Source organism: Sus scrofa, chromosome 18 (assembly GCF_000003025.6).
Source record: "Sus scrofa isolate TJ Tabasco breed Duroc chromosome 18, Sscrofa11.1, whole genome shotgun sequence".
NCBI lineage: Eukaryota > Metazoa > Chordata > Mammalia > Artiodactyla > Suidae > Sus > Sus scrofa.
The window spans coordinates 20,097,355-20,124,320 of NC_010460.4; the positions used below are offsets into that span (position 1 = coordinate 20,097,355).

The window sequence follows — 26,966 nt, forward strand, 5'->3', positions numbered from 1 at the left end:
AAGAGAAGATGGAAGCACAGAGAGGTTTAGTTACTTGCGAAAGATCACACAGTTAGAAAGCAGCAGAGTTGGCATTCAGTACCATGCAGACAGATTTGAAAGACTGCTCTTTACTCATCACGCTCCACACTCTTGAAAGCAAAAGAGAAGAAAAAGAATGAAAAATATATTAGCCATGGAGTTAAAAGAGATCCTGGACATCATTTAAATCACGCTGTTTTATCAATTAATTAGAAGGGGAAGAGACCTGCCCTAGCCGGCAATTGGCAGAGCTAGGATTCGAACCTGGGTCTCCTGACGTCCGGTCCTGGCGCTTTCTATTCAACCAGCTTGTCCTGGCAGAGAACAACCAGTGGCCGCCAGGGTTTGTAAACTGGCTTTTTAATATCCTCAGTGTCCCCGAGGGAAAACAGTGGAAACTGGACCTCTTCTCTCTCCCTAGCTGGCCCCCATCTCATCTTGCTCTGGGCAGGCCCGGGTTCTTCAGGCTGCGGCAACTCGGTGCAGCTGGAAGAGGTTGCAGCGGCAGGTCCCTGGGAGGCGGGCGGGGAGCCCGTCCCTCAGGGGAGCCGCCCACGCTGCCTTGGGAGCCAGGGCTCTGTCGGAGGCACCCGTGCCTCCAGGGCCCCGCCCAGGACATGAGGTGTCCTCTGCAGACTCTCCGTGTTTGGACTGCAGCTAAAGTCCCAGATCTTTGGCAGCCTGACTCCTTACAATTTTCAGGGTAATTTTTCTCCCAGGGCGTTTGTTCCGGATCACTAATGTCTGGTACATAAGACATCACTTTTGATTCAACATATTTAAAACTCATTTTTCCCCTAGACAAGACAAATTGAATTTGTCTTCCCATATGGGGCTTTTCAAAAAGATTGGTGCTGGGACACATTGCGTTCCCAGAGAGATGTCATTTGATTAGTCCTGACATTCTTTTCTCACTTATGGAAAGGGGGGTAATTGCAGATATTCCAACCGGGAGAAGGTGTGATTGGGTTTGTCTCCTATGGGGGAAGAACAAATCCTTTCATCTGGATGAGTTTCTGGCATCTGCTGGTTTTCTCTGCTGCTTGGTAGAATTTTCTAGAATAGAAGCCTTCCAGCAGCACGCAGCCTGATGGTCCAGAGAAGTCTTCGTCCAAGCTGGGGAGGGTATGGTGAGCTGAAGAGGTCCTTTCTCTTCTGACCCATGCGGGCTTTGAGAAGCCCTGCCTGGGAGTTCCCGTTGAGGCTCAGCAGGTTAAGAACCTGACTAGGATCCATGAGGATGCAGGTTTGACCTCTGGCCTTGCTCAGTGGGTTAAAGGATCTGGTGTTGCCACAAGTCTCAGTTGTAGGTCGTGTATATGGCTCCAATCCCGCGTTGCTGTGTCCATGGCATAGGTTGGCAGCTGCAGCTCCGATTCAACACACGGCCCTGGAAAGAACTTCCATATGTCGTGGGTGTGGCCCTAAAAAGACAAAAAAAAAAAAACAAAACCCTGTCCCATTCACCTCAGACAATGCTGGAAAAGCTCTCTGACTTTTGTGGAGTCTGGGGCCAACACAGAGCGGGATTCCTGTATGCTTCTGAGGCTGAGTCTCTTCCCCTCCTGCCGGTTGTCCCATGTCTTCAACAGTGAGTCCCAGGGACAGGAAGAGTGGGGTCAGGGGCCCATTTTGCAGGGGGTGCCATTTGGCTCATCAACCCATGCTTTGCTTAGGGCACAGGCAGAAGGTCAGGATGAGAGGATCCTTGGTGGTTTCCAGGGGCAGGACAAGGAATGAGGTGGGTGGGGGTCCCTAGTTCCCCAGAGGCTCTTCCTTCCATGACAAGAGGCACTGTCTCCTCTGGCAGCCCTGACCCCTTCCTTTCTTTGCCTTTTTTTTTTTAGGGCCCAACCTGCGGCATATGGAAGTTCCCAGGCTAGGGGTTGAATTGGAGCTGCAGCTGCCAGCCTGCACCACAGCCACAGCCACGCCAGATCCGAGCCTCATCTTCAATCTACACCACAGCTCACAGCAGCCCTGGATCTTCGACCTACTCAGCATGGCCAGGGATCGAACCTGCATCCTCATGGATACTAGCCAGGTTCGTTGTGGTAGATCCACAACAGGAACACCCACTTCCTTTCTTTGGTATCAAGAAGAATCTGCAAGTTGGGAGAAGGCCAAGGGGGGCTGCCAGCTGATGGGACTTGTCAGCGAGGGGGAGGAGCGCTGGGGAAGAGAAAGGGGGAGAAGAGAGGGCTTGGGCGGGAAGATCCCAGCACATCCAGCTGGGGTTTCAACTCACCTTGCGACTCCCCCGACTCTCCAGGCCCTGCTAGACTTGTCCCCTCCCTCACTGGGACCAAAGCCCCAGTCCCATCCCTGGTCCAGCCAGCCCACCCTTTGAGGAGAGAAGGAGCTGGGTAGGAGCCGAGGATTCCCACAGCAGGGCCGGGCCTGCTCGTGGGGAACCCCCAAGTGCTGACGTGCTGGGCTGGGCTCTCATCAAGGCTGCCGGGGGCCCTGTGGCCCTGTGGCCCTGTGTTTGTGCTTTGGTCCTTCTGAGCTGCTGTAGTTTGCACACACACCCCCCACCCCCGCCCGGAAGCTAACTCTCCCGGGAAGTAGAGTGCAGCCTGCAACGTCTAATCTTGTTAAGTACATGAAGCCTTGAATAGTGTCTGCTTATTCCTTGCCAATATTTTCCTCCCACCCAAGGCAATATAGCTCTGTGACCTTCAGCCAGTCACTTAACCTCTCTGAGTCTATTTCTGTATCTAAAGAGGGTCTAATACTGAACTCTTTCATCCTGGTTATTGTGCGGCTCAAATATAATTATGGGTGTGAAAGTCTTTTCTAGATATCAACGAGCTAGTCCCCTGTAAGGATCATGAAGACGATTATACTTACTGCGATGTGACCAGAACAGCCATGCCTTACAATATAAAGTGTCAGCAGCAGGAGTCCCATTATAAGGGAGAAAAAAGGGAACCAATTTTCCCAGTGGAAAAGAGTGACCCCAGACAAAGGAGAGAGACCAATAAAATAACCCCAACAAGAGCAATGACAGTTTGGATGACTTCATAGCAAGGCTCAATCCAGTATAACCAATGACAAAATGTTCCTTATTCGAACCGAGAAGTTCTCAGCGCCAAGGACAAAGGCTCCACCCTCTTCGAAGCGCAAGGTCAAAGGCTACTATTTATTTGATGCTGTGTGGTTGAAGGTAAGAGCCAGCCGGCGTTGGTTTTAGATCTTTGTGCAAAAGAATAAGGGGTCAAAGTGGGTCTCCTCTCTTCCCTCTCTCAGAAAGAAATCTGAACTGAAAGGCTGTCAGGAATCAGAGAAGCCAGGACAGAGACGCTCAGAGCACTCCTGGAGGGGATCGTCTGTTGTTTCCCAGAGTCCTTCCTCTCTCTTTTGGGTATAGAACCCTCTTTTCCTTTGGGAAACTCTCTCTTCCCCATCCTCATTCCAAGTGAGACTGACCCCTTCCCCAGTTTCTGGGATGACTCAACTCTGACCAATCAGCACTGCATCCTCCTGGCCACGGTGATGGATTCAGCAAGAGACATGTTTTACAAGCCAGGCCCGTGAGAGTCAGCCCTGGGACTTCCGTTAGAACAGCTATGAAAGAGATGCTGTCTTTCCTGGGGAGTTGCTAGGCGGGAAGCGAGAAGCCTTAAGAAGTTTGTTTTGTTTTGTTTTAGGGCTGCACCTGAAACATATGGCTAGGCGTCGAATCAGAGGCTGCCAGCCTACACCACAGCCATGGCACCGCCAGATCCACGCCACATCTGCGACCTACACCACAGCTCGCAGAAACACCGGATCCTTAACCCACTGAGGGAGACCAGGGATCGAACCTGCGTCCTCATGGATACTAATCAGATTCGTTTCTGCTAAGCCAAGATGGGAACTCCCTGAAGAAGTTTTTTGTGGTCGCCTTTGCTACCATCTAAGAATGATGCCAATGTTGAAGGAGACATAGTTGAGAGACGGAATGGTTCCCGTTGACGTGGTTTGAGTACAGGTTCAATCGCACAGGAAAGCCAGGGCAGAGTAAGCAGATTCAGGACTGGCTCATTTGAAGAATTTCAGCTCTGGGCCACAGGAATTGTGTGTGTTGAGGGTGGGGGGTGTGATTAAGGCAGGATAATAGTGGTCCTGAGTGTGAGAGCCCAATAAAGGAGGTGGGTGGCTGGTCTGCCTTTGGAAGACATGCTCCCTTTTGCGCTGTTTGCTGTGTCTAGGAATTGCCTAACCTTGGGCGGGCAGTATCTCCAGGGTCAATGAGGCCCTAAGATGCCAAAACTGATTATCAGATAATGCAGAAAATTAAAAACATGCCTGGAATTCCCATCGTGGCTCAGTGGTTAACGAATCCGACCAGGAATCATGAGGTTGCGGGTTCGGTCCCTGGCCTTGCTCAGTGGGTTAAGGATCCGGCGTTGCCGTGAGCTGTGGTGTAGGTCACAGACGCAGCTCAGATCCCATGTTGCTGTGGCTCTGGCATAGGCTGGTGGCTACAGATCCAATTAGACCTCTAGCCTGGGAACCTCCATATGCTGTGGGAGCGGCCCTAGAAAAGGCAAAAAATAAAATAAAAAAATAAAAAATAAAGTGTACGACAAAAAAGACCAAAACAAAAACAAAAGGTGGGATAGTGAAGGCAACTTCGGGGTTAATTATCTTTTTTTTTTTCTTTGCCACGCCCATGGCATGTGGAAGTTCCCAGGCCAGGGATCGAACCCATGTCACAGCAGTAACAATGCTGATTTCTTAATGGTTAGGCGACCAGGAACCTCCCAGGGTTGGTTTTTTGATTTCTGATATTTCTCGGGACTTCTGCCTGAGATGAAGCTCTGGTGTGCGGCAGGAAGACCCTGTCCGAGGTGCAGTGGCGCCCAGTGCCCAGGGGCCTGGCTTAGGCCCAGCGGGGAAGCCCGATGTACCTTCCAAACAGGCCTCTGGGCTGCCCTGTTCTGCACTCTCTGAATCTCCAGGAGCTTATAGAAGGTGTGCAGAGTGGACAGTGCCCTGCACTGGGAGGGCTCTGAAGGAGAGGAAGTGAGCCTGTCCCCCGCTGTGGCCAGGTCCACAGCCCCTGGGACCAGGTTTTGAAGATGGGGGTGAAGTGCCCCCCCCTTTCATGATAACTTCAGGGGGAAAAAAAGAGACAAGAATCCCATTTTCCTTCACAAACAGCCTGAGGGCTTCTCTCCCTAGAAGGTATGTTTAATTTGGAGGGTAACTGCGCAGAGGGAGCACCCCGATTTCCTTGGGGAGGGGAAGGGAAGGTCCCAGCAGGGATGGGGCACGGCCCTGGGCTCTGATTTCTGCTTTTCTGACTTTTTCTTGACAGGACTTGTCTTCCCAGCATCTTCAGCTGGCTCTTACCACTTTCTCCTGGTTCGCTTTGGTGAATGTCTGTTTTAAGTTCGGTGTTTCATACGGGCTCTGCAGTCCGCCTTCCCACCCCGCCCCCAGCCCCAAGGCCCTGGGACAGCTGCCAGACGGTGACATCAAATGTGAAGTTGAATGCACCTCGGCTCCTCGTCGCATCCTCGCTCGCCCTCCTGCCTCCGTCACCTCCTTCCTTCCGAGAATGCAGAGGAGGGGCTGGGCCGAGTGACTCTCCCCCAAAATATTTATTCTGGAAAAGTCGCCCCAAAGTAGAGGACCTGGTATAATGAACGCGTGTGTATTTATCACCCAGCTTTAACAATGATGAACATTTTGCTGGCCTCATCTGTAATATATTATGTGTATATAATAATATATTATGTACATATAGTATATATTTATATTATATAAATATATTTCTTCTTGATATATTTTAAAATAAATTCCAGATATTATTAAATTACTACAATTTAAATCCTAAACTACTTCAGTGTAAACCTCTAATGAATTTACAAATAATCACCATGACACAGCTAAGAAAATTAACAATAATTCCTTGTCATAATCTACTTTTCATGTCCTTTTTTTTTTTTTTTGGTCTTTTTAGGGCCACACCCACAGCACATGGAGGTTCCCAGGCTAGGGGTCGAGTCGGAGCTACAGCCTCCAGCCTGAGCCACAGCCACAGCAACGCCAGATCCTTAACCCACTGAGCAAGGCCAGGGATCGGACCCACCTCTTGGTGGATACTAGTCAGGTTCCTTAACTGCTGAGCCAGGATAGGAACTCCCCTTTTCATAATCTAAAACAGAGTTTCTGTCATTGCCCCAAAGCTGTCTTTTATAGTTGGTTTGGATCTATACCTTTGAACTCAAAAAAGAAGTTTGCTGAGCAGATTAAATGTGAACAGAATTCTGATAAGTTGAACACAATTCTGATAAGTAACGTGCAGGACTGCTCTCAGGCTGTTTGCAGAATTGGCTTACGTGTAAATAGTGGCCTCATCATGCGAGTCTTGATTCCTTTGGTCACCAAGTAAGAACGGAGGGCCTGCCTTGTGCCAGACCCTGTCGCCAGGCCTTGGGTGAGGTGGCCCTGACTGTAGAGGCTCACAGTCCAGAGTGGAAGGGATGTGACAGTGAAACCCGCACAGAAAGGATTCCCTGTGAACTCATGCACGGGGTGAACAGGGGCTGCGGGAGCTCAGCGGAAGGGAAAAAACACCAACATCAGGTCCCAGTTTGTAAAAAGATATTTTATGCAGAAAATATTCAGTAATGGAGACTCCTTTGATTTGGCCTGATCTTTCCTCCAGTCAGTTATCCTAAGGTGATGCCACAGATTGGATGTTTGTGTTGCCCCCAAATCCATATGTTAAACCCTAACATCCAGTGTGATGGTATTAAAACGGGGGCTCTCAGGAGGCGATAAGGTCACGAGGGTGGAGCCCTCATCAATGGGATTAGTGCCCTTACAAAAGAGAGCCCAGAGAGCCCCCCAGCCCCTTCCGCCGCATGAGCACACCCCAAAAGATTGTGGATCTTGATCTTGGACTTCCAGCCTCCAGAACCGTGAGAAATAAGCTTCTGTAATTTCTAAGCCGCCCAGACCGTGGTATTCAGTTATAGCATCCTGGATGCACTAGGCCAAGTGGTGTTAACTTTATGTACATTTCTCCTCCTCTCATTCCTCTCCTTCTCTCTCCCTCCTTCCTGCCTCACCTTGCCATTCTTCCATCTTAGTCGACGCGCCTTCCTGCCTTTGCTCTCTTTCCCAAGTCCAGCTTTCCCGAAGAGGATTCCCTTCTTCCTGAGGACCGGTCTCTTAGCCTCGTTCCTGGGAAGGCCCAAGGTTCTCCGAGTTCAGAGGGCAGTTCCCGCATCCCTCTGAAACCTTGCTTCACAGTCTCCCAGCACCCAAGTCCATCTCCATTGGCTCTGCCACGGCCTTACCTTGGGTTCCTCCTAGGGCGGCGCCTGAGCCCGACTTCTGGTGCAGGAGGTGTCCTGGGGAGGTGACTAGAGGAGATGAGAATGAGGAGCTGGAGGGCGAGATGGGGAAGGAGGAAAAGCCAGCGAGAGCGTCTTGCGGATGTGGGGACTGGTGCGGCCGCCCAGGGCTCGAGGCACCTCGCAATTGGCCCTAGGCGGCAAGGAGGCTGGGCCGCACCCCCCTGGTTGGGACTTGCTTCTCTGGGGCCTTCACTGTCCCCCTCTTTTTGGCTGACCTGTGTGAGTCGAGACGGCTCCCTAAAGCTTCAAAGCGGAACAACGCAGGGAAGGGCTGTGCAGGGCACGGCTGCACTAAACTGGGAGGTGGGCCCAGGGCATCGAACACCTGCTACCGCAACCCTCATTCCTTTTGCTTCCCTGACTCATTAATACTAATAACAGCAACATAATTCGCTGCTTTTTGGCTATCCGTCATTGGGCTAATAGCTTCCCAAGTATTTTATCATCTAATCTTCTAAAGAGCTAAGAGGATGTGCTCTTATACTCCCATTGTACAGATAATCAGCTGAGGCTAAGTGAGGTTAAGTAAATTGCCTGAGGGTAAAGCACCCACCCTGTGAGCTTAACCCAGGTGGAGGTGTGGTCAGACATCGAGAGACTCAGGTCCTGCTGTTAAGAGCCTGGAATAAATTGCTCTAAATTCCTTTTGGAAAAACAGGGTGTAACTTTTTTGCTGTTGTGTAGAAGGCTTCTGGGGCAGGGTCTTCAGAAAGGTTCCCCGGGGTTGATTTGCGGTTTTTCTTTCTAGACTCGGCCAAAGTCTTGCCTTGGGAGGTTGAAACATGGCCAGTCTCTGCCCCCAGACTCTGCCAGCTGTTGGGCAGATGTGAGCTGCTGCCTCAGGGGAGTGTGACAGGAAGGGTCGGGAAGGGCAGCTTGAGGACAGACCCTTCCACTCGGACCCGAGGAGTCACCCCCCAGAGAAGGGGGTGTCATTTCCAGGCCTCTGCCCTGAGACCCCTCCGCTGCTATGGATAGGCTGCCCCAGCCGCTGGGCAGAGGTGGGTGAGGGGCTTCTCAGGCTGTGTCTGCTCAGAAATGAACTGATTCAGACAGCTCCAGACAGCCACTGAAGTCAAACACATTGTCCCCAAGGCCCTGTACCCACCTTAGGTGGGCGGGAACTGGGGTGGATCATGGCACCAGCACCTTTCAGGTCCCTGGGGAACGACTGAGAGCAAAGTGTTGTAAGAGATGGACCGTGGCCTGAACGTCTCAGCAACATGGGCCCAAAAAATTTGTTTTTATTTAAGTCCGTTTGCCTTGGTTTTCTGTCACTCGCAGCTAAAGGAGTCCTGATGGGGACAGAGGCCAGACCCATCTCCCAGCTGCCAAGTGACCCACTTAGGCTGCTCCAGGCACATCCTGCCCCCCTCTTCTTTGGTCTCCCCTTCTCAGGACTTTGCTCCTCCCTCCCCTCCCTTCTCCCCTCCCCCGCCGGAGCCAGTCCACAGGAAAGGATGAGCCGCTGTCATCTCTCCCCGAGATGAGATTGCACCCGTGGGCTGCCTGGCCCTGCATCACTGACATGTAAAGCCTGCTGCTAATTGTGAAGAGACGAGTCACTTAAATCTACGGTGGCCAGACCCGGTGCTAGGTCATTAGCTCATTAAAGAGCCAGCAGCAACTTTGGGAGGGAGGGGGCCCTTGAAATCACCCACGGAAGTGACTTCCTTTGATGGGCCAGCCCCACTCCCCTCAAGGCCTCCCCAGGGCTTGGGCTGAAACTCTCGGGTCTTAATGACACTGCAGGGGTGAGTGTCTGTGCCTCCTCCGTGGCCGCGTGACAAGAAAAGCCCTCCTTCTTGCTGCTTTTTGAGTCTGTGCCCCTCACCTGGTCTGTTATCGGGCTGCATGTTTCTGTGTGTGTGCTGTTCTTTTAAAATTTTTGTTTTTAAGTCGTTGGGTGCTTGGTGCTACTCGAGGCTGCTTTGCCGGCGCACATGGACTCTGTGCAGAGTGTACTCTGAGCTCCGGGGGCATCCTTTAGCCTGAATAACTGGTGGCCGGCTGTGGCCAAGCCCGGGCAGAGCTGACCCCAGGGATGGACGGAGGCCAGCCAGGCCGTGCCCTGTCACACACAAGCAGCCCTGCTGAAGCCCCTCCACCACGGGCTATGAGAAACAAAGGCCAGGGGGCAAAGGTAATTTATTTGGATTTGAGGGAACAAAAAAAAATGGCTCTGAATTATGGAAAAAGACAATTGTTTACATTTTGGAAATGTCACATTCTGGGAATGAGCCATAGTGCCAGGTTTTGTGAGCAAAAGGCTTCAAACACCCCAGCCTGACTGGCTGGCCGTGATTATCAGGACATTTTCCAGAGCGGGTCTGACTGTCTGCCACACGAGTCTTGCTCTAGAACTTGACTCTTAACTCTTTCAACAGCAAATGTCTTTACCTCTGGTGGCCTCTTCGACGTGACTCTTTCCTTCTTCCTTCCTTCCTCTGCCTTTCTCTGCACCTGGCTGCTCATCCTGTCCCCTTGGTGTCTCAGCACCGAAGCTTCAAACAAAACAGCCTCCTCCCTCCAGGCAATCCACTTCCCTCACCTCCTGCAAAATCAGCCTGGAAACTCCGCTCTTCCAGCAAACACTTCCTGAACTCCCTGCCCAACCCTGTTCCCGTCCCCAGAGAACACTAGCTGGCTCAGGGGACACTGACTCTAGGGGTCAGAGGACCCAGGTTCTAGTCCTGGTTTGCCACCAGTCTGCTGTTATGGTCTTGTTTTTTTTGTTTATTTTTATTTATTTATTTTTTTTGGCCTTGCCTGCAACATGTGAAAGTTCCCAGGCCAGGGATCGAACCCTTGCCACAGCCGTGACCCAAGCTGCTGCAGCAACAACACTGGATCCTTAGCCCTCTGTGCCACAAGGGAACTCTGGTATTTTCTTATTTTTATAGTCTCAGCTATCCTGCTTCAAAGGGATGCGGCTTCTCAGTAATAGATGCTGATGCGCCCCGAACAGTAAAAATGCTACCAAGTGCAAGCAGGGTTAGCCTGTGGGCCCCCGGGCACTGCCCTCCTCAGCTCAGCCTTTCCACCTGCTGAGGACCGCACTGTGTTTCAGCTGCTCGGTTGCCATGGTGAAATGACAGCCTCTGCAGACGGGGTGTGGGGGAGGTGTTATCATCTGGAATGCAAGGTCCCTGAAGGCAGGACTGGATTTTAATATTTATTTGATGAGCTTCTCTGAGCCCATAGCACCAGTTGGGGCTGAGCACAATAGATGCTCAGTCTTGAAAGTGATTGCTTAGATTCAAATTTCCTTGGACAGATCTACCTCCTGTAGTGCGATGGCTGCATCACAGCGGCAGGATGGTGGGAAACCCATGCCTCCTTGTTTGACCTATTGAACATGACCTGTAGGGAGAAGGGGGCTCCTCGAGGCCGGTCACGGAGTCCCGGGACTCACTGACCCAGGACTTGGGACCATCTGCTAAAGCCCACAGACCTCCCAGAGCTTTCACCCTCCCCCTGGAGGAAAAAATCCTTCCCAAATGGATGGGAAGCAGGCCCTTGCTTTGGGTGAGCATACAAATCCCAAACCAGGGCACTTCCCTGTTATGACATCAGTGTGGGATCAACCCAGACCATTCAGAGGGCCACGGCAAGGATCCCCGCCCTGGGGATCACTGTCTCCAACGCGAGACCCTCACTCCCTGATGAGAAAGACCAGCCTCTAGCAGCTGGAGAAGGCAGAGCTCACCACGGCCCCCAACGGTCTTCGGCTTCAGCCCCTTCCCCACTCCCTGCACGGGCGGCTGGCAAAACCCCACGACCCCCGTGAAGGAATCATCTCCTTCTCTCATGAAAACCACGAAGATGAGACAATGACCTCACCCTGTCCAGAGAGCCCCTCACACAAATGTCCATCACACAAGAAATACACATTCTGGATCCATGCCCCGCCCACCAACACACTTCCTGTCTCCGCGTACACACCCCTGACAAAGTTCATCTTCTTCTTTCTAAGAGAACCTGGCCCTTCGAGATCCGCGCAGGGCGATGCCAGTGCACACGCTGCAGTTTTAAAGTCAGTCACAGTAGAAACAAAGCCAGTCTCTAGAGAACGACCTTGAGAGCCCTCAAGTCACTCAAAATGGGTTGGCCTCAGCCAGGCCCATGGATGGTACTGGAAACAGCACCTCGGGAGCCTCCCCCTAGCCCCGGCTGACCCCAGAGAGCCTGGAAAGGCTGGTGTTTTGCTTCAAATCCAACCAGAATACACCGCATAATAAATAAAGAAATGCTTCCAACTTGTGTTGCGTGGGAGCATCCAGCTGTGTGTGCCTGTAGCCTTCACCGTGCTCCCCGGAATTCTCAGATGGAACCCTGCTTGATGGTCGAAAGGCTCTGAAATCCCCCCGGTCACGCTGAAGCACGCGGTGAGCTGGAGATGGAACAGGAAGGAAGACGTTGGTGGAAAATCCGAAATCTAGTCCACCGTTGGCTGGACGGGCCCCCCTTTCCCGGTGGGCGCGGAACCAGGCCTTTCTGTCTTTGGTGTCGTGCCTTGGAGTTTTCTGCCTTTGGAAGAGCAGCTTAGCGGAGCGAGAGAGAAATGGCCCGCAGACCTGCAGAGAGGAGGTCCGCACAGGCTCTCTTCTCCAGCAGACTCCTGGAAGCTCAGGTTTCTTCCCCCGACTGTGGGGAGAGAGGCCTTCAAGGCTTCAGCAGCCAGGGCTGAGGTCCAGCTGCCGCAGCATGTCCTGCAGAGCCCCCTGCAGCCTGCTCAGGGCCACCACCTCCGTGGAGTAGAGGGAGGCTTCCAGGACGCCGCCCAGGCTCTCCAAGGTCTCCAGGGCCCTGGCCTGGGGCAAGGGGCAGCTCTTGGAGGAGGCCAGCAGGTGGAGAAGGTCCCGGAGGTTCTCCAGGTCATTCGATATTTGGATCACATTTCTGGAAGGCAGACTGGTGAGGATCTGTTGGTAGATCGCCAGGGTCTGGTCCATCTTGGACAAACTCAGGACAGGATGGAGCCCAGGGATGAAGTCCAAACCGGTGACCCTCTGTTTGGAGGAGACAGACTGCTGTGCAGGAGGAAGGGGAGAGCGAGAGCTCAGCGAGAGAGATGTTGGCTCTGCCAAGCCCCTGGCCCTTCCTGCGGGCGTGGAGACTGGTCCACGTCCACCCCCACCCCCACCCCCCACCTCCGGCTGCTTCTTTTCCCCTTCCACACCATCCTATCTAGGCCCGAACTCCTTGGGCTGGCGTGGCTGCCAAGCCTCCAAGCTGGTCTCACGGCCTTCTGTCTTCCTGCCCTTGCCAAAGCCCCCTGCCCTCCACCCCCAGACCAGCCTTCGCGGGCCATTCTGAATGGCCTCCAGATGCCTCTTCTGTAGAACCAGCCATGACTGTCTGTTTCTCACATAGTTGGGTCCCTTCCCCAGACCCTGAGGTCCTCCACACATGCCCCTCCCTCCTGGTCAGGCTCTTCATGAAGTCTCCCCACTTAGGGATGGAGGCTGCAGCCCCCGCGATGCCCCGCCTCGCTCCTCCGCTCCCCCACCCCCTGCCCGCAGCGCTCACTCCCTGCACCACACAGGCTGGGACACGCTGGATCTGTCATGCGCAGCTTGTTGCATGGCTGGAAAGCAAGGAGACTTAGGGTTTTTCTCTAGAAAGTGCCCAAGCTCTATCTGGTTCTCAGCTGTCCCTGCTTCTGGCCACCGGACTGTTCCCAGGCTGCCCAAGGCCACTGTTAGAAACCCAGAGTGGCCAGGAGATGCGGAAGTCTCCAGACTGCTCTGGGCAGATTGAAAAGTTGGCTTTTAAGGCTGGGCGCTATCAAAGCCACAACCGAAAACTTTTCAAGAAGGCATGCTCTGTCCTGGTTCTGCAGGGATATGTGTGGTGGTGGAGGAGTCACTTGCTTTATCTAATGTAACCTTTTTTTTTTCCCATCTTTTGTCTTTTTTTAGGGCGGTACCCGCGGCACATGGAGGTTCCCAGGCTAGGGGTCTAATCGGAGCTGTTGCCACCGGCCTACACCACAGCCACAGCAACGCGGGATCCGAGCCACCTCTGCGACCTACACCACAGCTCACAGCAGCACCGGATCCTAACCCACTGACAAAGCCAGGGATCGAACCTGTCTCATGGTTCTGAGTCGGATCTGTTTCCGTCGCGCCTCGACAGGAACTCCTATCTAATTTAATCTCAAAACAACCTTGCGAAGACTATTAAGATAGTCCTGAGGCAGACTAATAATTCAGGCAGTTAGTGTGGGAACATGGGCTTCGATCTCTTCCCTGATTAATGGCCATGGTTTAAGATTTGTAAAAACTAATCAAGACAAGCAGGCCTTGCTTATTGGAAGATTAACTATTGAAAGGACATTTGATTTCTGTGAAGGTGGGAATTAACCCCTGACCTATGCATTTGACTGTGAGCAGAAGAATGGAAAGAGTGGCGACTCTAAGTCTAGGGCAGAGAAGAGCAGACGCACCATAAAACTTACGGAGCACCCCTAACTCTACAGAGTCCCTCCTGGACAAGGCGCCATATAGGTAAACTGGGCAATGGGAAGAAGAACGGATATCTGGACCCCACATTGGTACTCCCGTCTTTAAGTGATAAAAACCTCCGTAGAACAATGGGCGGGGGGACTCTTCCCTCCCCGTGTCTGTGCTGGGAGCTGTCTGCCTTCCTGTAATAAAGACTTCTGCTTGCTCGCTCCCTGTGTGTTCGCCAAGTTCATTCTTGAGCTCCATGAGCAAGACCCTGGATTCCGGTAACATCTTCCCAGTAACAGTCCCATTATCTGGATGAGGAAACTAAGGTTTCAGACATGGAGGGACTTAACGTGCTTGAGATTTTACAGAGAGGGAACAGCAGGGTGAGGAGTCACACCTCGTCTTCTGAATTCTAAAGACGGACCTCAGCTGAGAAGAGGCTGAAGGTCTCGGCCTGCGGACCCCAGAGAAAACACCCTGGGGACATTGAGAGAAGTTTGCAGACATGTAGAGGGTTGTATAGGAAAAAAGGCTCAATGGGCAGGACTAGCAGTAAGGGGCTCCACAGGATCAGAGTTCAGCTGTCACCAGGAAGAATTCCTACAGATTAGAACATTCTGGAGACGTGATGGAGGCCCAGAGGGGATGATGCTGGGGGGTCTGGCCACCTGGCAAAGGCACACGGGGACCTTTAGGGCTTCCTCTAGTTCTGGGCATCAGGATTCCAGTCTGGGAAGAAGGAGGATAAGGGCATGGGGGGGGGTGCGGTGAGGGAAGCGGAGGAGCAAAGGCAGCTGTTGGGGGGGTGGGGAGGCGTCAAGGCCACCGCGGCCCCTTCCCAGCCTCCGCCAACCTCTGAGGTCCGGTACCCCTCCTCCCCCCGGGGCTGGCCACAGTTCGACCTTGTCTCCCAGGCCTTCCCTACCATGTGTGAAATGTCACTGATCCTGGTGACAATCGTCTTGATGAGGGTTTTGGTGTCATCCTGGACTCTCCAGATGGGCACGGCTTCAACGTAGGACAGATAGGGCCAAAGCCACAGGAATCGGCACAGGGGTCCACAGCGCATTTTCCTTTCCGGGATGTGCTTCTGGGGCCTGGAAACAGAGGGAACCACACATGGCGTGTCCCTGGGGTCTCAGCAAACGCCCCCTCCCCACGCCCGTTACCAGCCACAGCCTCGGATGCGGATCAAAGGGAGCTTCGCGTTCGGCTGTGGCTATGGCCTCCTCAGAGTCAAAGATAATTCATTACCCAGACATATGTTAATGAAAAGCATTCCCTTGGGGAGAGGCACAGCCGGATCAAGAAAACGGATCAAGAAAGCGACGGTGAGTTGTGCTGTGGGCCACAGAGTGGGCAGTCGGGGCAGGGGGCATGAGCAAACAGGCAGGCTTTTGAGGTCTGGTTTGAATCCAGCCATTTACTAGCTGCACGACTTCAGGCATATCCCATAACCGCTAAAGACTCCCCCTCCATCCACCACAATATACACATCTCCAGGCTTTTATGAGGATCAAATTGGATAATGCGTGTGAAAGAGCTTTAAAGGTGTTATGAAATGTACTCTATAACCACCCTCGCATTAGAGATAACGTTACTGTCCTCTCCATTAGTCTCACGGCAGCCCGCTGGTGTCTCCACGGCGGCATTTATCACCGGCTTTATTACTTCCTCGCTCTCCCACTGGGAGCCTGAATTCAACGGGCATTCAACCGTAAACTGGCCTTTGTGGAAGATCTGATAATATGTCAGATGCCGTGCTAGGTACCACGGATGCCACAGCGAACAATGGATGTTCTCTGCTCTCAAGTAGCTTACAGTTTATCCGGAGAGGCAAACGGGTGAACCGCCGTCCCGATGCCGTGAGGAAGAGCTCTGCAAGAAGGACATGACATCTCAGGAGTACAAGCGGGGCTCCCTGGAAGAGGGGTCCCCTGGGCTGGGTATTGAAGGCCAAGGAAGAGCCAGTAAGAGTATAACGTGGTTGCTGTTAGGGGCCAAGAAAGCTTTTGGTGCAAAGGCATGAAAGAAGGACAGAGTTTATACCACGTTATAACCCAGAATGTCTGAAACATTCAGAGTCATGGAACTATGAATTCTAACACTAGTAATAGCCAGATGTCGATCAATCAGCAAAGTTTTAATGAAATACATGAGACAAAAGGTCATACAGTTCAATGTACGTGGGTCCGTAGTCAACGACCCGTGCTAAGTATGCATGGATGAGCCGGAAAAAATGATCAAGAGTAAGTAAATATTAGCACAAAGCTTCTGGAGATGGCCAAACTTCCATCTGTGCTTTTGTGTTCTGATTCAACTAGGTCTTGATAAAAACAGGTAATGCATTTTTGGTCCATAGGTGGCAATATTAGTATTAGATTCTGGCAATATAGTACAACTAAGCAATCAGTTTCTATATTGTCCATGGTGCTTGATCACAGGTACGGGTGTTTTTTGTTTTTTGTTTTTTTAATTTGTTTTTGGCCATGCCCACAGCATGCAAAGGTTCCCAGGCAAGGATGGAACCTGCAGCACAGCAGTGACCTGAGCTGCAGCAGCAACACCACCAGGTCTTTAACCTACTGAGCCACCAGGGAACTCCAAAGGTACAGTTTTTAATCTGAATTTTATCGAAGGGGAAAATAAGGCTCAAGAAGGTAGTTAACTTGTCCAGACTGAATAGGTAAGAGGCAAAGCTGGGATTCACAGCCACAGCTGCCTCATCTGGAAAGCCTGGGCCACTTTCTTCCCCACTAGTTTCTCCAGCCTTTAAGGGGAAGCCCAAATTACAACCAAGGGCAGCTGGGACCATGGCAGATGGGAGCAAATACCTGGCTCTAGGATGAAGCTATGAGATTGTATCCCCATGCCAACTTCATGCATGAAAAACACCAAGTAATTCAGAAGAGGGCACTTCAAATGTTTTTCTGCTTGTTTTCTCTCCTAAAAAGTTATTTATGCCTCTATTAACGACTTATTACCTGAGTAAACATTTCCACCAAAGGTCTGAAGAACGGAGTTAAACAGTGCTAATCCCCAGAGTGATTCCACAAACCCCTAGCAAAGGTGGAAGCACAGCATTGAAGTCCCAAGGCTTCATCACTGGGGTCTGACCTTATTAGCTGTGTGTCTCTGGAATAGATTTTCTTTTTTTTTGGTCTTTTTTAAGGGCCGCACCCAAAGCATATGGAGGTTCCCAGGCTAGGGGTCAAATCAGAGCTGTAGCTGCCGGCCTATGCCAGAGCCACAGCAACGCCAGATCCAAGCCCTGTCTGCGACCTACACCACAGCTCACAGCATCGCTGGATCCTTAACCCACGGAGCAAGGCCAGGGATTGAACCTGCAACCTCATGGTTCCTAGTCAGATTCGTTTCTGCTGAGCTACAGTGGGAACACCTGGGCTAGACATTTATTTCCCTAAAGCATCAGTTCCCATCAGTAAAATGGGACAAATAACATCACCTGGCTCAAAGGGTAATTGAGATGAACCTATAAAGCCCCTGCTCGGGGGGTGTGTGTGTGTGTGTGTGTGTGTTGGCGGTGGGGGAGTACATATCAGCGCTTTTGCAATGGCATAATTACTCACCAGGGCTTGAAAAGCTCGGTGACACTACTTGTAGCCAAATGAAGCTAGCATTTGGCCTGGTGCCTCCCCTGGGCCCTCTCAATAGGGTGCCTGGTATTTCTGGGCTCTCCCCCTGCGGTCCAAGACGGAGTGGTAACCTTTTCTAGGATTCATGCGAAAATGACATCCTCCTTCCCAGGAGAATTTATCACCAGATTAACTCTGGTTGTAGTCGCGCTCACAAAATGGCCACCCCGTAATACGGGGTGGAAAAGCAATTTTCCTAGCCCCATCTATCACCACCAACAATAGGCTTCAGTGGGCTCGGAAAGAAAAAATCAAAGTTCCTTGAACTGAGGACATGCTGCTGAGCTGGTCTGGCTACGAGGAGAGGCCAGGGTGAGGGGAGCTCCCTGGAGGGCTGCAGAGAGAACAGGTCCATTGGAGGGAGATCAAAGCGATGGGGAGGGAGTTCCCGCCGTGCCGCAGTGGGTTAATGAGCAGGCTTGTCTCTGTGGAGGCGCCGGTTCAATCTCAGGCCCAGCGCAGTGGGTTAAGGATCCAGTGTTGCTGCAGCTGTGGCGTAGGTTGCAGTTCCGACTCGGATTGGACCCCTGGCCTGGGAACTTCCACCTGCCTCGGGTGTGGCCAAAAGAAAAAAACGGACGGGGAGACCCTGGCCCACCGACACACACAACACAAAACGCACGCTCACACACGTCATACACCACACACACTCATCAACACATCTAGCCCTTTTCGTAGATGCTAGTGCTTGTCTCCAGTATCGACTCCCATCTTCCCCAGGAACAGAACATGCAAGTTGAGACAGGGCCGTGACCATCCAGAAGAGATACGATACTTCCCAGCCGCTGCGGCCATGTGACAAAATCCTGGCCAACTGAGTATCAGCACAAGTGCCCTGTGGCAGGTCCCTTGCTGGGTGCCTCCGCCCCTCCCTTTCCCATGCTCCCTCCATCCTGCTGCCTGAATCGGGACGTGGTTACCGGGCGTTCAGGTGCCCTTGGACCAGGAGGATGAGGACCTGACTGTGTGAACGGCGGAGGAGGGAGCTGGAAGAGGCCCGGTCCGGAGGACTCCCTGGAGCCGAGATGACACACTGCCGCGGATCCCTTCTCTCTGGATTGGTGCGGAGTGTGCAAGAAGCATAACCTCTGTCTTGGTTAAGGCACTGTTATTTTGGGCCTCGGCAAACTTAGTGCCAATGAATTTATACCCCTGGACGTGGGCCTCAGCCATCGGACGAGATCGAGTCTTTCTTGGTTCACCTGAGTGTCAGCACCTGGGTGGGGCCTGGTCGTGGCCCGGGATTTGGGGATGGGGGCACCAGCTGGTAAGAGCAGGATTTAGGGACTGGGGAGGGAGGGATAATTCGAGAGACAGCAACGACTTCATTGAGCACAGAACTTGCCACCTAATAGTTACCCGATATTTATTTGATGGTTGACAGCTAGCACGTATTGATCACCTACTAGGCCAGGGACAGAGATGAGACATGCAAACACGACTGAGGCGGGTGAAGACTAGTGGTTTTCCCGAGAAGTCCAGGGAGTACCCCGCAGTATCTGACATTGACAATGACTTACATGTATTATATGCTAAAAATAAAAGTAAAGAACAAAACTGTACCCTTAGACACCAGTTTAAGAATTTACCCAATTAATGCCAATGCAAATAAGAACTGGTATAAAGAAAACGCCTGCGATAACCCAGGGGAGGGAGTCGTGTGTGGAGTGGGGAGCTCTAAAGTGCAGCAGAGCTGTTTCCGTTTGGAGCATAGGCCCTTGGAGACTCCGTTTTCTTAGCTGTCAAGTGGGGATGAAACAAGACATCATTCCCCCCTGTGGCTGAAATGACATGACGTACGGAACGTGCTAGCTCTGTGCCTGGCGCACGGCCAACCCCAATACTCATTTGCTGTGGTCGCTGTTCTTTCCAGCTAAGAGATGGAGAAGGCACCCTGGAGGAGGTGGCATTTGATAAGGGTCCTGCGAAGCGGGGAGGGGGGCTGGGTGTGTGAAGGTAGGGCAGAGAGGCAGCCCCAGCTGACGGCTCAGAAAACGGTCCCTCAGTTGGCACGGGAGTTATGATAGGCGGGGAGGGGTCGGGCTGTGAGTGCCAGGCAGGGAGGCTGGGCTTCTTCCCAGGCTAATGCTTTCCCCCCAGGGGGCAAGGATGGAGATGGAAGTTGGGAAAGGCCTGAGCAGAGATTTAAGAACGAGAGTTTTTTGCTTATTGGTTTTTGGGGTTTTTTGGCTTGTTTTGGCTTTTTAGGGCCATGCCTGAGACATACGGAAGTTCCCAGGCTAGGGGTCGAATTGGAGCTGCAGCTGCCAGCCTTCACCACAGCCACAGCCACACCAGATCTGAGACTTGTCTGCGACCTACACCACAGCTCACGGTAACGCCGGATCCTTAACCCACTGAGCCGGGACAGGGATCAAACCCGTGTACTCATGGATCCTAGTCGGGTTCGTAACCTGCTGAGCCACAGCAGGAACTCCATAACGAGGGTTTGGAAGGTGCTGATTTGCTAGTACTGGTGGGACCTCAGATGGACCCGTCCAGCTAACAGCTCGAGTTGGGAGTCTCAGTTCAGGGGGAAAAAAAAAGGGCTGCAGATGTGGACCCAGGAGTGCTGAGGGGAGCCACTGGTGAGCTAGTGGAGAGGGTGGTGGTGGGAGGAGTCAGGAGAGAAAGAGGCAACTGTCAGCCATCTGCCTGTGTGGTAAAGTCTTTTCTCTCTAGAAGGTTCCAAAGTGGTTTTGAATATTTAGGAGCTGTCATTTTCTCAGAGTTAAAAGAATAACTGCCTGAATGTCAGTACAATATCCTGTCTCTCATTTTCCTCTGACTGCCGTTCAAGCAGAGCCTGGAGAGGGAGAGGGGCGCTGCTGGGGAGGAGGGGGCCGCTGGATGGTATGCCCCTCGCCATTGGCGCTGCCCTCCACCCTGAGGTGCCCTCCGCCTCTCTGCTAACCACCCCCCCCCTGCATCCTCTGGGCCACCTGCTCACTAACTTGTGCCTCAGCTCCCCTGCCGCGCTCCATCACCTCCACCGCCATCTGCTGCCACAGCTGCAGCGGGGAAGAAGAGAGAAAAACCTGAAAATGGAGCCCCCAGCGCCCCCCCCACCCCCAGGGCAGTACGAGGTAATGAAAAGTGACCACAGAAAGCAGGCTGGAGGCTAATCCAAGAGGCTCATATAACTTCGCCATCAGCCCTCCACAGCGCCCCACTCTGATTTCACCTGGGGCCTGGACCCGGCCCCACCTCCGCTCATCCTTAGCTGCCCACACTCCTTTGGCCCCAGTCAGCAGCTCTATGCAGCCCCCCCCCCCGCCGCCCCTTATTCACAGATAAGCTTGCCTCCTGCTTCCCCAAGAAGCTGGTGGTCTCCAGGTACGAGCTCCCTCACCTTCCCTCTTGTCCTGGGGGAGAGAGCAGACCAAGTGGGGGCCTCTGTGTCACGGTTGCGGGGGGCGGGGCACTTCTCTAGATTCAGGCTAGAGGGATTGCTGGGCCCAGGTCAGGCCTGCCCATGGCCTTCTGATCCCAGCAGTGGGGGGATGGTGGGGAGAGCTCTGGGTCACAGAGGCATTTGCTAGTGGAGGCCACTAGCTTTGAGCTACGCATGCTCGTATGTCTTCTCCTGGTGGAAAGTACCAGAAGGTATAGCAAGGGGCCCAGAACATCCTTCTCCCTTCCTCCTTCTCTTCCCCAGCCATCAGGAAATACTACTACCCCTCTCTCCAGTAATATTTGGTATGCTCATGCACATTACATTTATTACTGTTAATTTTAAGGCAAAAGCTTGGATAGTCTATGCCCTCTTTCTCCCTGTAGAAATTCTTCCTGGGGGCTCCTGTCATTCTTCCCTCTCAGCCTTCCTTCCCTCCTTTCTCTCTTTCTCCAAGTTGGAAGGGACTTGGGGATGGGGAAAGTTCAAAGGACGAATAGAGAAGCTGGATCCTTGTCCTTCAAGTTACTCGGAATCCAGTGGAACAGACAGAAGCTTAAACTACTCATCTTAACAAACCTGGTGAAGGTTATAAGGAAAAGAACATAGAATCAGGGGGGAGCACAGGACTCATGGGCATAGGGAACGGGGGTGACTCTGGGGAGGTGAGGACAGTTTTGCACTGAGACCCAAAGGAAAGGAGTTCCCCAGGGGGAAGAGAGCAAGCAGGGCCAAGGGGATAGTGTGGAGTTGGGGAAAACCATGGTGGGTTTGGGAGAATTCAGCAGGTTTAGAGGGTAGAGCATGTGATGCTGGAGAGCTAGACTACCCCAGGCTTGACTCCGTGTGTAGTTAGGACTTTTGGGGGATCTCATCTACTCGGGACACACACACACACACGCACGCACGCACGCACGCACGCACACACATGCACGAACCCTAGAAGCCATATTTGCATGAGCAACAGTGGGCAAGAGAACCGGAATACTCTTTCGGCCTTCCTTTCCTTGTCTCTTCCTCCTCCAGCTCCTGACCGGGTCAATTAGCATCTCTCCCAGGAATTTCAAGTAGGGCTCCAAGTTGAGGACTCGGAAGCTCAAGGGTAGCCATGGTTGGCATCCTAGGCATGGAGTGGCTAAGAGAGACCAGGGGGCATCCAGCCACTGAGCGTGGATTCGGGTCAATGCCTGTACTCTTTCTTGACCTTCTTTCTGAAATTCCTGATCTTGCTGGTTCTGGGCTCTCCCTGTCCTTAGCCTCCAGAGTGAGATACTCTTCCACATATACTACTCATGTGAGTAGTTTTCAACTTTCTGAAAGTATCTTTTCATGCAGCAGACACATCGATAGGCACATGTAAGAGAAACAAGTGTCAAGAAATGAAATTCACCCTTATTATGGGTGATGCACGCTTGTCTCCACTCTGTTTTGTTTGTTTTCTTTTTACACCTGCACCTGCACCTGCAGCATATGGAAGATCTCAGGCTAGGACCTGAGATTTAAGGCCTCAGCTGCCGGCCTACACAACAGCCACAGCAACGCCAGGTCCGAGCCATGTCTGCGACGTACACCACAGCCGGATCCTTAAGCCACTGAGCCAGGCCAGGGAGCTAATCTGCCTCATGGATACTAGTTGGGTTTGTAACTGCTGAGCCACAATGAAACTCCACTAGTCGGGTTCTTAACCTACTGAGCCACAACAGAAACTCCTCCATTCTGTTTTTTAAATGTTGGCTGCAACATACTTTTGAAAAACACTGAGCTGGCATGAGTGGCTTTCTCTTATTTGCAATCAGGAGGCTGTTTGAGAAATCATGTTAACAAACTTAACTGGTAGCCTGAATGTGGGTACGGGGGCTTGTATTCTTCCCGTTCATCAGAAACTCCCCTTAGATCTGATCTCATCAGGGATAACAAATAGGTTTCAAGTCCTGGGTCAGCTCTCATCAATTTTTAGCAGCTCCTTGGAGTGCTGTGTGGAGAGGAATCTGAAACTCCAACCAGCCTCAGAGGGAGAGGGTGCCGCGATCAATTAGTGATGTCTGCCAGGTGCAAGAGGGGTGGATATGCCACTTGTTCCAGCATCTCCCAAGGGCCTGGCACAGAGCAGGGGCTCATTACATATTTGTTGAATGAATAAATGAAATATTTCCCATCCCTGATCTTCACTGTCTACCTCAGGCTAACCTACATGCTCCCGTTTTAAAGTCACATTCTAGAATTCACTTTTGCCCAGCACGAATTCCTAAGAAACTTTCTTTCTTTTTCTTTTCTTTTCTTTTTTTTTTTTTTAAGGGTCGCCTACACCACAGCCACAGCCATACCATATCCGAGCCGCGTTGGCATCCTACACCACAGCTCACGGCAACACCAGATCCTTAACCCACTGAGCGAAGCCAAGGATTGAACCCACAACCTCATGGTTCCTAGTGAGATTTGTTTCTGCTGCGCCACGCTGGGAACTCCCCTAAGAAATTTTCTTAAGGAAGATAGCAAATGCTTCAGGGACCGTGGTTGGCTTTGTGCACCCTAGAGGTGCCCTCTGGCATCACGTGGGCCCCATTCCCGTCAGCTTCCTGAGTTCTGCTCCATCTTAACTACCCTCTTGGTCCCATTCATCAGCTTGGCTCCTCCTGCTGTGCTCTGAGCCCCTGCCCTTCGCAGAGGCTCACCCCCTTCTGTTTTCCCTGTGGCTTTCCCCCCCTCTTCCTTGGCATACCCCAGCCTGGAGCACCCCACAGTACAAACAACATGTGCACAGATGGAGATGAAATCTTCTCTAGGATGGGTGAGATGTTGGCCTTGATCATTAATTCAGTTCCAGAGAGCTGGCAAGTTGAGCAGGAACGACCGTAAAACGCAGTGTGCTGAGAAGCAAGGCACATCTGTTGTCACACGGGAAGTAAGTGCCAAGGATTCCATGGGCCCAGGCATCAGGTGTGGTGTTTTTCAGTAGAAACAACCTCTCTTTCTACTTCTCTGAGGCACTTGTGTGGACAAAGAAGAATTTCAAGGCGTTCCCTGGCAGGGCACCAGGGAGCTGCCACCACTGGAATCCCGCTGCTGGTGGGGATCGGGCCTAGTAATGGACAGATTGCAAGAGCGTTTGGCTCCGTTTTCCCTTAAATGAAGTGCATGTGGTTCAAGGATGCACACACCACCAGGACTTCATGTCCTGGGAGCCCTTCTCTCTCCCTGACCCCCCGCAGACCCCCGCGGACCCCTAGGCGGGTGGCATCTGGGCTAGAGCGGGGACGATGAGCCGGGTTCTGCGAAGAGAGCTCTCCCAAGTGGCCAGCTCCACACCCTGTATGGGCCACTCAGACACGAGAGGCATCCGCCTGGGGCTGACGGGCAAGAATTCATTGCAATCTCCCTGGCTCTGTCCTTGGCGCTTGGAGCCATTTCCTGGAATGGAGGGGGAGGAAAATATTTCCCCCAAATACCAGGAAGAGTTATTTTGGGCATAAGATGTACAAAATATTAGGAGGACGCTCCTTTGGCCAACATGGAAACATTCCCCTCAGCCCGATGTCCTCAACCGCTTGAGAAGGAAAGGACTGAATCACACCCCCTGTTTGGCTCTGGCCTCTCCCCGCCCCTGCGCCTAAATGGGAGCCAGGTTCAGCAAGGCCTTCCTGTTCCCCAGGCTGACAAGAGTGGGAGCCGCTAGGGTTCTGTGCACCTTCCTGGTGAGAAAGGGAGTGGACACCCTGCGCGCCCCTAGTCCCAGCGGACCCCTGCCCACCTCAGGACTCTGCAGAGCAAACGCCGGTGAGCGGACAGAGGCCAGCCCGGGAGTCCTCCAGCTTGTGCTCCTGGGTGGCGCCTTCAAGTCCCCACCCTCTGCCCCACCTCCCCTGCGGACTACCTTCCTGTCCTCTCCAAAGCTGCTGTTCTCACAGGACAACCAGGCCAACTGTGTCACTCGGATCGAACTGTATTTAAGGATCCATTTTCTAAAGCAGCACATCTTTTTTTTTGGTCTTTTTTTAGGGCCGCACCCGCGGCATAGGGAGGTTCCCAGGGTAGGGGTCTAATCAGAGCTGTAGCCGCCGGCCTATGCCAGAGCCACAGCAACACCAGATCTGAGCCACCTCTGCGACCTACACCACAGCTCATGGCAGCGCTGGATCCTTAACACACTGAGCGAGGCCAGGGATTGAACCTGCAACCTCATGGTTCCTAATCAGATTCGTTTCGGCTGCGGCGCCACAACGGGAACTCCCTGCAAAGCGTCACGTCTTAAAGCTATAGAAACTGGAGTGGAAAGGCAGACACACCCACAATGAAATGTAAACTGAGCCAGGAAAGAAGGCAGGCTCGAGGTGGGGCCTGGTAGGTCTCACCTGGGGCCCACCTGTCAATAGTGTGTATTTTCAGTTTGGGCTGGAGAGAGGGTAACAGGTAACTGAGAAATGTGTCAGGAACAGGCCTTTCCCATAACCTGCTCTTCTGTCGCCTCAGAGAAACTCCATTTCATCTCTAGTGTAGAAGGGACTTTGCAGAACTTTGAGGCCAGAGGCAATGAGATCTGGCGTCCAACCCCCGGAAGCTCAGGTTCTTCAGACACTTTCTGTCCACCTTCCTGCCCTAGGCCTTCGCTTTACACAGCCCCTCCCATTCAAAACTCAGGAACCCCACTGCTAAATGGGGCCCGAATTCTCCTCCACAGAGCAAGGCGCCTCCTCAGAAACTCAATGCACGGCCCCTGCACATGGGGGCGGGGTACCCTGATCTTTGCGGGTGTGCTCAGGGCCATTTCCAAAGCATCTTAGCCACAGGGCTGGCGGCTCTGGAAGTCTCCTGGGGCCCTGGCTGGCTCCTGGAGCGCAGATTCCAGCCCCGAGGGCACAGGCACAGTCCAGCCCCAAATTCAAAGCTCTCCCGCTCCCCAGCCGTTTTCTGGGGCAAAGCTACCGCAATCCAGAACCAAGCCTTCTGCAGGTCCCTTCCCTCGCCTCAGTTTCCCCCGGGGACCGGGATGGGGTGAGGTGGGGTGGCCTGCCAAGAAAGACCCTCGGAGAAGGAGAAAAGAGTGCCCAGCCCTTACCTCGCCGCTGCTGGCACCGCGATTCCTCGATTCCTCCGGGGCTCCATGCCTGCCCTCCCCTCTTATAGACGCGCGAGCGCAACTTGCGCAACTGCCCGGCAGGCCCTGGCCCACCCCGAGCGCCAGCTCCCGCCCCGCCTGGCGGGGCAGCGTTGGGCCCGGGCAGAGCTGGTCGGGGCCTCGAGGGAGGGACTCCGCTGCGCCAGGAGCTCCGCGCGCACCCTCGGGTAACCGCCAGAAATGCTGCGGGCGGCTGGCAGGGATGAGAAATCCTCGAGGTGACGCCCGGATCGGCCTCTCGCGCCTCGGGGAACGGCCGCCGGGGACAGGGTGGCAGCCGGGGGTTCCTCAGAGCCTGCTGGGGGCTCAGACGGCGCCCTCGCTGGCCGGTGGTGCGCGGATGGCGAGGCCGGCGCAGCCAATTCCTCTGGCCGGTAGGATCCGACGGCCCTGGGCGCCGGGGAAGCACAGCGACACGCCGTGAGGCTGGCCTGGGAACATACACCTGCAGGGGTGATGGTGCGGAGCGGATGAGGAAAGCCAGGCTCACACAGTCCTGGAGGCACCGGTCACATTGCATTGGGGACTGCCTCACAGAAACGCGCTCCCCCAAGTCGGTGAGATCCGCCACACGGCAAGGGTCTGCTTTGTTCACAGCTGTACCCCCAGGGTCCAGGGCCCTGCACAAAGTATTTCGTTTTCAAGATATATTTTATTTACTTACTTATCTATTTATCTTTTGGGGGCCGCACCCGCGGCATATGGAGGTTCCCAGGCTAGGGGTCGAATCGGAGCTGTAGCTGCCGCCTACGCCACAGTCACAGCAACGCAGGATCCTAGCAGCACCTGCGACCTACACCACAGCTCACAGCAACGCCGGATTCTTAACCCACAGGGCGAGGCAGGGATCGACCCCACGTCCTCCTGGATATTAGTTGGGTTCGTTTTCCGTTGAGCCACAAGGGGGAACTCCTAAGATACATTTTTAAATGAAAATCGCAAAAAAGAAAGAAAGAAAATTGC

The 26,966-nt window shown here is 53.0% G+C and overlaps 1 protein-coding gene across 6 annotated transcripts; it reads right to left on the reverse strand.

The window, feature by feature from the left end:
• Positions 9,513-26,717, reverse strand: LEP (leptin). 6 transcript variants are annotated; one of them, XM_021078501.1, is made up of 4 exons: positions 25,944-25,964; positions 15,662-15,718; positions 14,766-14,937; positions 9,513-12,412 (listed from the first exon to the last, which is right to left on the reverse strand). In XM_021078501.1, the coding sequence occupies exons 3-4, from the start codon at positions 14,907-14,909 to the stop codon at positions 12,056-12,058; spliced, it is 501 nt and encodes a 166-aa protein (XP_020934160.1). In that variant the 5' UTR covers positions 14,910-14,937; positions 15,662-15,718; positions 25,944-25,964; the 3' UTR covers positions 9,513-12,055.

Coding starts and splice junctions, on each gene's coding strand:
- LEP (XM_021078499.1), bottom strand. CDS start 26,523: ATGCAATGTGACCGGTGCCTCCAGGACTGTGTGAGCCTGGCTTTCCTC. Junction 23,970..25,943: donor GCGGTGCCAGCAGCGGCGAG/GTAAGGGCTGGG, acceptor GTCCATTACTAG/GCCCGATCCCCACCAGCAGC.